Genomic DNA, 13914 nt, shown 5'->3' on the forward strand with positions numbered 1-13914 from the left:
AACTAAGGGTTGTAACATAGCTTAAATGTATGGGAGCACAGTATTTTTTTTTACACTATAATGAATAGTAATACTATGAGGAGTATGGGAAACACCGATATTTTCACAATGGAGAGGAGGTGGGGCACCCCCCCTTTTTTTATTCACTGTTGTGCCTTTTTATTTTATCACTATAATGAATATTAATACTATGAGGAGTATGAACATAAATGAACTGGCGCAACAGGACTTAACAGTGAACCTCAATAGCCTCCTAAAAATATTATGGGAAGATGAACGGACCTGGATGGTGTACTGAAAAGTCCAAAAAGTCCATAAGAAACACCGGTCTGTGCGCTCCAGAAGGCAGCTGAATCTCAAGTGGAGAAGAAAACTTGCAAGATACTGGAAAAGAAGAAAAGCGCCACTCTAAGTGCAGTAGACTTGGTACTTTATTAAACATCTACCATACTGGGTACTCACAAGATAAAACGAATAAAAACATGGTAAATGTGCTCAAAGGCCTCATGCACACTGGACGTTTTTACAGCTGCTGTTAGCAGCGTCAGACGTTTTTTTTTGCAGCTGCAGAACGCCCATCCATGTTATTCTATGGCCTCATGCACACATAGAGCTTTTAGGAGCTCCAAGTGGCATAGGCGTTTTACAGCTCCAAAAAAAACCCAGGAACTGTGGGTTCAGGAGCTCCAGCGTCAAGCTGCAAAAAAGCGTCTGACGCTGCTAAAGGCTCCATAAGGCTCCATAACGTTGCTTAACGTGCGTTAAGCCACGTTATACGTTTTTTTTCTTCCATTCAAAATCAATGGCTCCCTACGGGAGCCTATTGATTTGAATGGAAGTCACACCGCAGGTCGGATCGGGGTGATCCGACTTGCGGTGCGACCTGCACTGTGAGAATCTTGAGGGGGAACTCCACGCCAAAATGGGGAAAAAAACGGCGTGGGGTTCCCCCCCCAGGTTCCAAACCAGGCCCTTCGGATCTGGTATGGAATTTGAGGGTAGCCCCGTGCCGAAAAAACGGCGTGGGGTCCCCCCCAAAATCCATACCAGACCCTTATCCGAGCATGCAGTCCGGCATGCCAGGAAAGGGGAGGGGACGAGCGAGCGGCCCCACCCCCCTGGATCATACCAGGCCACACGCCCTCAACATGGGGGGGTGTGGGTGCTTTGGGGCAGGGGGGGCTCTGCACCCCGCACCTCAAAGCACCTTGCCCCCATGTTGATGAGGACAAGGGCCTCATCCCCACAACCCTGGCCGGTGGTTGTGGGGGTCTGCGGGCAGGGGGCTCATCGGAATCTGGAAGCCCCCTTTAACAAGGGGGCCCCCGATCCCGGACCCCCTCCCTATGTGAATGGGTATGGGGTACACCGTACCCCTACTCATTCACCCCATAAAATGCAGTGTATGGAAATAACGACAAGAGACGTTTTGGAAAATTTATTAAAAATCTTCATCCGGCTCTTGTCCTCTCCGGGGGTCTTCTCCTCTCCGAGGGTCTTCTGCTCTTTTGCTGTCCGCCCTTCTTGTCTTCTCCTCTCCGGGGTCTTCTGCTGTCTTCTGCTCTTTTGCTGTCCGCCCTTCTTGTCTTCTCCTCTCCGGGGGTCTTCTTCTGTCTTCTCCTCTCCGGGGGTCTTCTGCTGTCCGCCCTTCTGCTGTCCAATCTTCTTGTCTTCTCCATCTGTGACACAAGGGGGCGTGGTCTCCCGATGACGTCATCTGGCGACCACGCCCCTAATGGCTATATAATAAGCTGCAGAGACCAGAGGCCGGCATAATCGCTGAAGACGTCGGAGGAGGAGGACCGGAGGAAGAAGGACAGCCGACAGCAAAAGAGCAGAAGACCGGAGAGGAGAAGACAAGAAGATTGGACAGCAGAAGGGCGGACAGCAGAAGACCCCCGGAGAGGAGAAGACAGCAGAAGACCCCCGGAGAGGAGAAGACAAGAAGGGCGGACAGCAAAAGAGCAGAAGACAGCAGAAGACCCCGGAGAGGAGAAGACAAGAAGGGCGGACAGCAAAAGAGCATAAGACCCTCGGAGAGGAGAAGACCCCCGGAGAGGACAAGAGCCGGATGAAGATTTTTAATAAATTTTCCAAAACGTCTCCTGTCGTTATTTCCATACACTGCATTTTATGGGGTGAATGAGTAGGGGTACAGTGTACCCCATACCCATTCACATAGGGAGGGGGTCCGGGATCGGGGGCCCCCTTGTTAAAGGGGGCTTCCAGATTCCGATGAGCCCCCTGCCCGCAGACCCCCACAACCACCGGCCAGGGTTGTGGGGATGAGGCCCTTGTCCTCATCAACATGGGGGCAAGGTGCTTTGAGGTGCGGGGTGCAGAGCCCCCCCTGCCCCAAAGCACCCACACCCCCCCATGTTGAGGGCGTGTGGCCTGGTATGATCCAGGGGGGGTGGGGCCGCTCGCTCGTCCCCTCCCCTTTCCTGGCATGCCGGACTGCATGCTCGGATAAGGGTCTGGTATGGATTTTGGGGGGGACCCCACGCCGTTTTTTCGGCGCGGGGCTACCCTCAAATTCCATACCAGATCCGAAGGGCCTGGTTTGGAACCTGGGAGGGAACCCCACGCCGTTTTTTTCCCCATTTTGGCGTGGAGTTCCCCCTCAAGATTCTCACAGTGCAGGTCGCACCGCAAGTCGGATCACCCTGATCCGACCTGCGGTGTGACTTCCATTCAAATCAATAGGCTCCCGTAGGGAACCATTGATTTTAAATGGAGGCAGAAAAAAACGCTGCTAACAGCTACTGTGGCCAAACGTGCAATAACGCTAGTAGAAAAAGCTACTGAAAGCACGTTTTTACAGCTGCTGTTTCCCGGCGTTATGTAAACAGCTTTTGAGCACGTTTTTATGACGCCCTGTGTGCATGGAGCCAAAGGATCGGTTGTTCCAATGCCTGGGCGAGGAGGGGCTGATGTGCTCCAAACTAATCCGTCCGACTGCGGGAGTCAGCAATATCCGGACCCCGGGGACACCTGCAACGCCTCCGGCGACGGACTTCCGGGTTGGGCGTAGAGCGTGATGACATAGGCGACGCGTTGTCGGAGCATGCGCTCCTTCCTCAGGCCTCTTGACCCGCCATCTTAGAGAGGGGAATTATATAGGGGAGGAACACTCGGCTGCCGCAGGGTCCTAAGAAGAGTCCAATGTTGACTCTTCTTAGGACCCTGCGGCAGCCGAGTGTTCCTCCCCTATATAATGCCCCTCTCTAAGATGGCGGGTCAAGAGGCCTGAGGAAGGAGCGCATGCTCCGACAACGCGTCGCCTACGTCATCACGCCCCACGCCCAACCCGGAAGTCCGCCGCCGGAGGCGTTGCAGGTGTCCCCGGGGTCCGGATATTGCTGACTACCGCAGTCGGACGGATTCGTTTGGAGCACATCAGCCCCTCCTCGCCCAGGCATTGGAACAACCGATCCTTTGAGCACATTTACCATGTTTTTATTCGTTTTATCTTGTGAGTACCCAGTATGGTAGATGTTTAATAAAGTACCGAGTCTACTGCACTTAGAGTGGCGCTTTTCTTCTTTTCCAGTATGAGGAGTATGAGAAACAGATATTAAGGGTTATAGCACAACGGAAAGGAGTTGGAGCCCGTTTTTTCTACTGAATATATATATATATATATATATATATATATATATATATATATATATATATATATATATATATATATATATATATATATATACACACATACATATACACATACATACATACATACATAATAATATCAATACTTATTGGAACATGAAGTCCCCAATATTAGGATTGTAGCACTATGGAAAAGAATTGGAATCTAGTTTTTTTTTCCCCCCTTTTATTTCTTTCCTTTCCTTCCTATTGGCCCCTCCTGAGGTAGCTGAGAATAAATTAATAATTAATTAAGTCTGCGAGGGGTGGAGAAGAAGGGAGCAAATGTGGTGGTAGAGGGAGGAGTTGAGAGATATAGAAAATATAATTAATCGCTTCTGGTTCTGAATGTATTTTGATTTCTCTACCACACTCTCCCTTTGTTTTGTTTTTTTTTCTTATTTGTTCGCTCTTTTCGCTTTTTTTTTTATTAAGTAATGGGTCTGAAATATTGTAAAGGCTGCATCACAACATATTGCCATCCTGCTAGTAGGGTGGGGCAGAATGGCAATGCCCCATTGTATTTGGAGTGAATGGAATGGCTGTAAGGCTGAAGAATGGGTATGAATGGAAGAAGATAAGTAGTAAAGAAGAAAGTTAAGTTGGTTTTAGGACATTGTTTTGACTTGTGTTGGAGGATATACTGTATTTATCGGCGTACAACACGCACTTTTCCCCCCTGAAAATACAGTACAAACCATGAGTGCGTGTTATACGCCGACATTTATTGATTTTTTTACCAACGTGGGGGGGGGGGGGGGGGGGTATCTGGCCGCCCCGCCTCTCCTGGCCCTTGGACAGCCTTGCCAGCGTACACTGTTTAAAAAACTAAATCACCACCATCCCCTTTTTATAGATCCTTCCTACAGTATAGCACTGTCATTCTAAAACAGTGCCTCTAAATACCTTGTTAGCTTCAGATTGGTGGAGGAGAGCAATCACATGACCGGCCATTAAACATCAGAGGAGAGCAGTCACATGATTGGCCATGAAAGAACAGCGCTAACAAGGTATTTAGAGGCATCAGTTTACAGTGACACTGACAATGTAGGAAGCATCTATGAAAAAGGGGCTGGCAGTGATTTTTTTTTTACTTTAGAGTACGTTGGCAGGGCTGTCTCGAGTGCAAGGGGGCTGTGCAGTGTAAAGGGGGCTTTACAATAAAAGGGGTGTGTACTGTGCATGGGGGGAACTGTGTAATGTAAAGAGGAGATGTATAATGAAAGGGGCTGTGTACTGTTATTTTTAATGGTTTAAAATGTTTCTCTCCTGAAACTTCCTTCTTCAAATGAAGGTGCGTGCTATACGCCGATGCGTGTTATACGCCATATACTATAAGTAGATGGAAATACATTTTCAGATATATAGATTTGTAATACGTGTTAATAAGAAATGGTGAATACTAATGAGAAATGTACCTTTCTGTCATGGAATGTAAGGGGAATGGGGGCGAGGATAAAGAGGGTCCAAGTACATTCAACCATTCGTAGGGTGCAAGCAAAAATAATATGTCTACAGGAAACACATATGACTAAAGAACGAATGAGTGACCTTAAAAAACATGGATACAGTGGTCTAGCCACTCCTATAGCACATCATATTCAAGGGGAGTATCGCTGATGGTGCATCGATGTAAGTAGCATGGGTGAGTATTAAGGTTAATACTTGTATGAGCTGAAAGTTTAGAGGGACGGCCAGGTCTTCGTAGAGGGCCAGAAGGAAGGTCGATGTTTATTTGTGTTTGCTAAACTGTACTCAATACCTTTTGTGATAATGGGTATCTCCTATAATCCTCCACCGGCCACCTTGAGGGTGGTAAAAGACACAGTAATGTTTACGACACAATTTCAAGATGCTTAAGCTATATGTATGGGAGATTTTAATATGTGGTAAGACCTGGTAAAAGATAAACATGGAATAACTCAGCAAAAGGAAAAAGGTAGGAGTAAGTATATTTGGGTAGTTAGAAGAGGAAGTGGGGTGGATAGATCTATGGCGTGCTAGAAACCCAGATAATAGAGTATACTCGTGTGCGTCTATGGGGAAAGGGTCACTTCCCGAATAGATCTGGCACTGGGTAAGGCTAAGACACTACCATTGGTGCAGTCAATTACATACCTCACTAGGGGAGTGTCCGACCATTCTCCACTGCTAATTGAACTGGCTGTAGGCTTAGGGGAAGATGACCAGGATGGAAGATACACCCTTATTGGTTATAGCAAATAGGGATTAATGACCGAATACCGCACCAGCTGAGAATGTTTCTGGAAGCCCATGGAGATTTAGCAATGGATGGTAATTGTTGGGATGCACTCAAGGCATACCTAAAGGAAGCATTGAGATCTACAATAGCATATATTAGGAAAACCAATTGGCAAGAAGAGGAAGAATCAAAGACTCAGAGTAAATTATTAGCACATATGGTTAAACAACAATCAAAAACACTGGCAGTATCTAAAGTTATAGAGTGGGGGAGCTGGTGTATGCGACAGATGAGATGAATAAAGGCTTCCATGAATATTACGTTTCTATGTATAGGACAAGGCTAACTTGCACAGATAGGGAGATGGGGCAATATATGAATGAAATAGAATATCCTAAATTGACGGAACAACAAGTTAGTATGATAAATAAGGAGATTACAGAAGAGGAAGTGCGGCAAGCTGTGAGATTATTAGCATTGTAGAAATCAGCTGGCCTTGATGGAATACAGCTGGAGGTATATAGTCGATACATAGATATCCTAGCGCCAGGTCTAACTAGAAAACAAACAACATGATATAGCACATAAACACTTTTATAAATATTTAAAATTAAGACATGCCTTGCAGGCGCAATTTGGCAAGCAGAATCTTAAAAATATCAAAATACCCTCTTATAGGAATTCTGAAGTCACAGGGGCCAAAGGGACTGATACCAATATTGTACTCTATCCTATTACAAGCTAAATTAGGCAGAGAACTATTGAAAGTAAGAGATAAATGGCAGGTATTGATTCCAGAAATGACATAAGAAATGGGAGGAGATATTTCCTCGCATTTGGTTATATCGCCAATAGATAATATTAAGATGACACAATTTTATATAATGCACCAGATATATCTTAGCCCTATTAGACTACAGTGCATTGCAAAAGTATTCGGCCCCTTTGAACTTTGACCTTTTGCCACATTTCAAGCTTCAAACAAAGATATAAAACTAATTTTTTTTGAAGAACCAACAACAAGTGGGACACAATCATGAAGTGGACTGAAATTTATTGGATATTTCAAACTTTAACAAATAAAAAACTGAAAAAATTTGGCGTGCAAAATTATTCAGCCCCTTTACTTTCAGTGCAGCAAACTCTCTCCAGAAGTTCAGTGAGGATCTCTGAATGATCCAATAGTGACCTAAATGACTAATGATGATAAATAGAATCCACCTGTGTGTAATCAAGTCTCTGTATAAATGCACCTGCACTGTAATAGTCTCAGTGGTCCGTTTAAAGCGCAGAGAGCATCATTTAGAACAGGGGTGGGGAACCTACAGTTCGGGGGCCGTATGCGGCCCCCGAAGTCATCTGGTCCGGCCCCCCATGCAGCCGAGTCTGTGTCTCAGCTGATTTGTCAGAATGGAGCCGATGCTTCCTGTATAGTTCCTGCTCTGTTATGACAGTCTGAGGGAGTCACAGGCGGAGTGATATCAAATGCACTCTGCCTGTGACCAATACAGGAAACCTCACCTCTTCCAGCCAGAGCCAGCAGTACCAGCCAGAGCCAGCAGTACTCACAGCAGTACCAGCCAGAACCAGCAGTACACACAGCGGTACCAGCCAGAACCAGCAGTACCCACAGCAGAACCAGCAGTACTACCCAGAGCCAGCAGTACCCACAGCAGTACCAGCCAGAGTCAGCAGTAACTACAACAGTACCAGCCAGCAGTACCTACAGCACAGTACCAGCCAGCAGTATCAGCCTGAGCCAGAAGTACCCACAGCAATACCAGCCAGCAGTACCAGCCTGAGCCAGCAGTACCCGCCTGAGCCAGCAGTACCAGCCAGCAGTACCCACAGCACAGTACCAGCCATCAGTACCAGCCTGAGCCAGCATTACCCACAGCAGTACCAGGCAGCAGTACCCACAGCACAGTACCAGCCTGAGTCATTAGTACCCACAGCAGTACCAGCCTAAGCCAGCAGTACCCACTGCAGTATCAGCCTGAGCCAGCAGTACCAGCCAGCAGTACTCACAGCACAGTACAAGCCAGCAGTACCAGCCTGAGCCAGCAGTACCCACCAGAAGTACTAGCCAGCTGTACCCACCAGCAGTACACGCCAGCAGTTCTTTTCAAAACTTACCACCACAAAAAAGTCGACTGCGCTCCAGACTGACCAACGCAAACCTGGAAAACCTGTTGCGAGTAGAAACATCATCAATACCGGCTAACATCACACACCTCACCAAAGAGAAGCAGTTGCAGCCATCACATTAGGGGTGAGTTAATTAAATGTTTGACCAAATAGAACAGGCTCATTTTTAAGGTAATAATTTTTTACGGCCCCCGAATGATTTTATAAATGCCCAAATGGCCCTTGGCAGAAAAAAGGTTCCCCACCCCTGATTTAGAACAATAGAACAAGGAACGCACCAGGCAGGTCCGAGATACTGTTGTGGAGAATTTTAAAGCCGGATTTGGATACAAAAAGTTTTCCCAAGCTTTAAACTTCCCAAGGAGCACTGTGCAAGCGATAATATTGAAATGGAAGGAGTATCAGACCACTGCAAATCTACGAAGACCTGGCCGTCCCTCTAAACTTTCAGCTCATACAAGGAGAAGACTGATCAGAGATGCAGCCAAGAGGCCCATGATCACTCTGGATGAACTGCAGAGATCTACAGCTGAGATGGGAGACTCTGTCCATAGGACAACAATCAGTCGTATATTGCACAAATCTGGCCTTTATGGAAGAGTGGCAAGAAGAAAGCCATTTCTTAAAGATATCCATAAAAAGTGTAGTTTAAAGTTTGCCACAAGCCACCTGGGAGACACACCAAACATGTGGAAGAAGGTGCTCTGGTCAGATGAAACCAAAATCAAACTTTTTGGCAACAAGGCAAAATGTTATGTTTGGCGTAAAAGCAACACAGCTCATCACCCTGAACACACCATCCCCACTGTCAAACATGGTGGTGGCAGCATCATGGTTTGGGCCTGCTTTTCTTCAGCAGGGACAGGGAAGATGGATGGAGCCAAATACAGGACCATTCTGGAAGAAGACCTGATGGAGTCTGCAAAAGACCCGAGACTGGGATGGCGATTTGTCTTCCAACAAGACAATGATCCAAAACAAAGCAAAATCTACAATGGAATGGTTCACAAATAAACATATCCAGGTGTTACCTGTTTACATGGGGCCTGGTTATCCGTGACTTTGGGCAGAGGTGTTCGCACTCTGCCCGACTCTGGGGCTGGATTCTTTGCCTAGGCCAGGTCCGTCATTTTTGTTCAACGTGATGTTATGGTTTAAGTTTATATATTATGTAAATCCTGCTTTGGGTACGTGTGCATAATGTTTTACAGATTGTTTCTCAGCTGTTGTTCCTTTTCTAAAATAAAATATTTGAAAAAAAACATATCCAGGTGTTAGAATGGCCAAGTCAAAGACCAGACCTGAATCCAATCGAGAATCTGTGGAAAGAACTGAAAACTGCTGTTCACAAACGCTCTCCATCCAACCTCACTGAGCTCGAGCTGTTTTGCAAGGAGGAATGGGCAAAAATTTCAGTCTCTCGATGTGCAAAACTGATGGAGACATACCCCAAGCAACTTACAGCTGTAATCGCAGCAAAAGGTGGCGCTACAAAGTATTAACTTAAGGGGGCTGAATAATTTTGCACGCCCAATTTTTCAGTTTTTTTATTTGTTAAAAAAGTTTGAAATATCCAATAAATTTTGTTCCACTTCATGATTGTGTCCCACTTGTTGTTGATTCTTCAAAAAAAAAAAAAATTACAGTTCTATATCTTTATGTTTGAAGCCTGAAATGTGGCAAAAGGTTGAAAAGTTCAAGGGGGCCGAATACTTTCGCAATGCACTGTTTATAAAATGGGTGGAAGGCAAACATGGAAATGTTTGCGATGTCATCAAGATGAAGCGATTTCTGCCACTTGATTTGGTCACGTAGAGAGTTAATGGGATATTGGAGTCAAGTAATAAAAAAACTATCTGATATTATTAAAAGACCGGTGCCTTGTACCCCAGAAGTATGTTTGCTGGGGGTGTTTAATGATGAAGAATGGTAAGGATATGTAAAGATAATTTTGCAAAAAACACTTTTTCAGGCTCGAAAGCAAATTGCTAAGAGATGGATGCAAGTTGTAACTACTTTTATCAGAGATTGGATTTATACAGATAATCATATCACAGCATATGAAAATGTTATGTATAAAAGTAGGGGAAACCTACAGAAATATCAGAAAATTTGGAGTAAATGGTGTTGTGTGGAAGGGACTAGGGAGAGAGTGTAGATGAATAGAATGATCAACTTAGAAAACTGTAAATGTAATTTATATTATGTATGTTTTTGATATGCAATAAAGAATATGATAAAAAAAAAAAAAAATGGGAGACAGCAAACCAGAAGAAAAACTGCATGTTGCATGTGTGTAAAATGTCTTAAATTTTTAGAGGTCAAAAGAAAGTAAACTGATGGTTTTTGTATCACAACTTGCAACAGCTAGAGATAAAACCAGATATAACCACAATCTGTCTGCCTGAAAGTGCCAGGTTAACATGAAAGTCTTACTTGTCAAGAGACAAAGGCTCACGCAATTTAAGGATTTGTATGAGGTAAAAACTACTGAAGATAATAACACCATCACAAGGTGAAGGCCAAAATTGGAATTAAAAATACCAAAACTACAACTACATTTCCAAAAAGTTTCTGAAACCCCATGGTATGTCAAAAAAGGAGAACAGATTAACCTAATGAGTCATATCTACATACCTTGTGTCGTCCTCTATGACCCTGCCAAATTTGGAAACATTATGCTCAGCGGTATCCCAAAACAGCCTAAAAATTTGTGAAAAACAGGGGTTTTAAAGCAGCAGTATTGTAGAAAACAGAAATGTTTTTGGCAGACACTGTCTGAAAGATTAAGATCTACACAAAAATTAAACTGCAAGAATAGGTTAGGCTAAAAGACAAACAATAAAAAAAAAAGAATGTTAGTTCCTGCTCCTTTTAAACCGAAGCAAGACAGGAGATGGAGATAAAGTGAAAGGGAGCGTCAAGAATTTGTGTCAATCTAGAAACAGTTTAAAGTCACTGATGTTGCACAAATTCTAGTCAACAGTCTTTAAAGAAAATCTACATAAAGTGTAGGAATGTACTACGCAAGTCAAGAAAGAAATGAAAGATGGAATGACATTTAATGGTCCTTATGGAATGGGCTATGACAAGATGGAAAACGACCAAGAAAATGAGGATGTTACAAAACTAGAAGAAAATAAAAAAAAAAGGGAGAGAACCACGCAAGAGAGGCAGTCAATTACCCAAAGTCTGAGTCGGGACCGTCTGGAGTTAAATGGTCGGTATCTAAGCCATTGTCTAATAAAGGAGGCGACTTTCCGTGTTCCAGTGTTAAACCGTTGGCTGATCTGCTTGAACTCTGTAATGACGGCCAGGCATCTTTGATATTATTGTTGGGTCTAAAGGAATACAAAAAATGGAAAAGATGCAAAACAAAGGGAAAAAAAAAAAAAAAAGTGGTAAAGAAATAACCTGAATTCAATTAAAATAAAAAGTGTGTGCAAAAGTAAAAGCAAGTTAGGAAACCAGTCTGAGGGAAGTATTGCATCTTGGGTATGGCATCTGCAGGTCAGTTGAGGTTTATCTCAAACATGCATAAACTGTTGTACATATCACTCATACAATTCTAGAAGAAAAACAAAAAAGAATACACAACTACAGACTGACTAAAACTCCCCTTCAATTCTACATGTAGTTTAGGAACACAATACTTTGTGACCTCACGCCAATCCACAAATGTGGTTAGTTACGCACACATTTTATTAACAAATGTAGAAGATGATTTTTTTCATGCTTGTTTTCCATGCTAAATTCTGGGATATATCACAAGCAGAGACACCAGTAGGATTTGTCAACTTGGTGCGAACTTGTATTCTTCAAAGTTCCATTGAGACAACTATATCTCTATTAAATATGGCATGCACTTCTAAAATAACTTCACCAAACAAAAGGTAGAGGAATCAACATGATTGCAATGATATGAAATTAAATTACAGGAAATGGAATTCTGGAAAACACTACTGTCAAAGTATACCAATTATTAAGGGGTCAGTTGGCAATGTACATTCTCAAAAAGCTAGGAGAGGTGGTCAACTTTAAGAAACTCGGTCACTGAGCATATGGAAAGCTGCTGGACAATCCAGCACTATAAAAAGAGGTACCAGCTGAAGAATTTGAGCATTGTGGCTACTGCATTGTCTAGCTCTGATGTTATGGTCTGCCTCAGGGCTGGGCTAGGTCAATAGGAAGGGTACAGATAAACCAGATTATAATAAAAATCAAAAACCATGTTAACCTAAAGTTTATTCAAAAGGGTAACTCCACTTCCGTTGGGGGGGGGGGGGGGGGGGGGGGAAAATAGCAAATAAAGAAAAAAAACAATATAGCGTATACAATTGCGACACAAATTGCACTGTAATTGATTAAAAATAACCTTTCCTTTTCAATCTGCAGCTGTTGTAATTTTTTTTAAATTGCAATGCTATATGGCTACCTGGAGCTGTTCTGTACACAGAATGTGCACTGACCACACCCCAGAAACATCAACTCCTGCTTGTGTGATTGGCTCACCATTTTTCCCCAGAAGTCTGCTTAAGATACAAGTCAGATTTCTGGCATCCCTTGCAATAAAAATTAAATTTTTGGTGAGATACTCCCAATAGGAACACATCTAAAGGGATGTAGGCCAAGCAGATTTCCTCAGAGCCCTGCAGCTGCAACAGCTGACAGATAATTATGAAACCACTCCCACTTGACCCATTCAGCACAGAGGAGCAAACTGATTTCTTCAAAATAACAAAAGGTAGGAATCTGCAATAGTTTGTTAAAATCCTTGTAATGTACAAAGATCACCAAGTACCCCCCCCCCCCCCCCCAGCCCCCATCACCAGTTAGCGCCATGCCCCGTCCCAGGAAAGTGGCCAGACCACCCCAAAACCCTCTAGGGGGAGAGGGGGGGGGCAGCTACCCATCATGCCAGGAACCAGGCGGGCACCGCTCCAGACAGAACCCCTCTCCATCGAAAAGGGAGGCGATCCCCAAGGAGGAACTCTGTGACTTGGTCCAAGACCCAGTCGTATGCGACCTCGTGAGGCACTTTACTCGCAGGCCAGCCCCCGTCCGGTGGGGCTATGTCGCGGAGGACCTGAGCTGAGGTCTCCACGCGCTCGCTGGCCAGACTGGGGTGACCACTGGATCTAGGTCATCCAGCCCGTTGCCCAGTCCGGCAGTTGCTTGCAGATCTCACAGGAAAAAATCCAGGAGGAAAAACAAAAAATGTTGCCAGGACCAAAGATGCCAGCAAAGAAAAAGGTCCTTACGCCTGACAAGGCAGAAAAAAAACTGAGTGGCTATAGCAGAGAGAGGGCGTACACCCCCTGGGACTACCCATGAGTGTAGCCAGAATTATTTTCTGCCTAGTTTCCTACTCCTGGGGCAGTATAACCCAATGGTTATGAAAATCAGGAGCTGTGTCAGTCAATGAAGGAAAGAGAAATATGGTTTTGCACTAGAGGGCAGAAATGGAGTAAAAGTATCCAAGAAAAAGTATGCAGCTACCTGGGTGGTGACCACCCTGCAGCGAAGTGTCTGAAAAATGTTACACTCTATAAGTGAATATATACATTAAAAACACAGTTTGGAATATCAAGTATGCAATGCATACTATTTAGGATACACATATTGTAAAGCAAGAAATGGAGATAGTCTGCATCATAATTGCTGTGGGACTACAGTAATGGTCAGATCCAGGGTGACCTTGTCTTGCGTGTCCCTGAATAGGAATTAAGCGTCACTCGACATGGTGAATATACCCCTAGGAGGGATCTTCAGAGTCTGGGTCGCATAGGGTTGGACCATGCCATGGCCTGCAGCAGCAATACAGACCGTTTCCATGGTGTGGGGTCTGGGTTTGGCCAGGTGTTATCAAGGTTGCACCGCTCTAAATACACTGCTTCGTTGTAATAAAAGAC

At 44.4% G+C, this 13914-nt stretch overlaps 1 protein-coding gene across 7 annotated transcripts in view; it reads right to left on the minus strand.

Moving 5' to 3' along the window:
- Window positions 1-13914, minus strand: part of CNOT4 (CCR4-NOT transcription complex subunit 4) — a 218867-nt gene that overhangs the window by 75965 nt on the left and 128988 nt on the right. For 3 of the 7 annotated variants that reach the window (XM_082255046.1, XM_082255047.1, XM_082255045.1), the window contains exons 8-9: window positions 11188-11343; window positions 10640-10705 (exon numbers count right to left, since the gene is read on the minus strand). The exons of the other annotated variants lie outside the window; for them this stretch is intronic. In XM_082255046.1, the coding sequence (XP_082111172.1) occupies window positions 10640-10705; window positions 11188-11343 (222 nt within the window). The remainder of the gene's footprint in view (window positions 1-10639; window positions 10706-11187; window positions 11344-13914) is intronic. 7 annotated transcript variants of the gene reach the window in all.

The sequence above is a fragment of the Pelophylax lessonae genome (assembly GCF_965119305.1).
Source record: "Pelophylax lessonae genome assembly, chromosome: 4".
Lineage (NCBI taxonomy): Eukaryota > Metazoa > Chordata > Amphibia > Anura > Ranidae > Pelophylax > Pelophylax lessonae.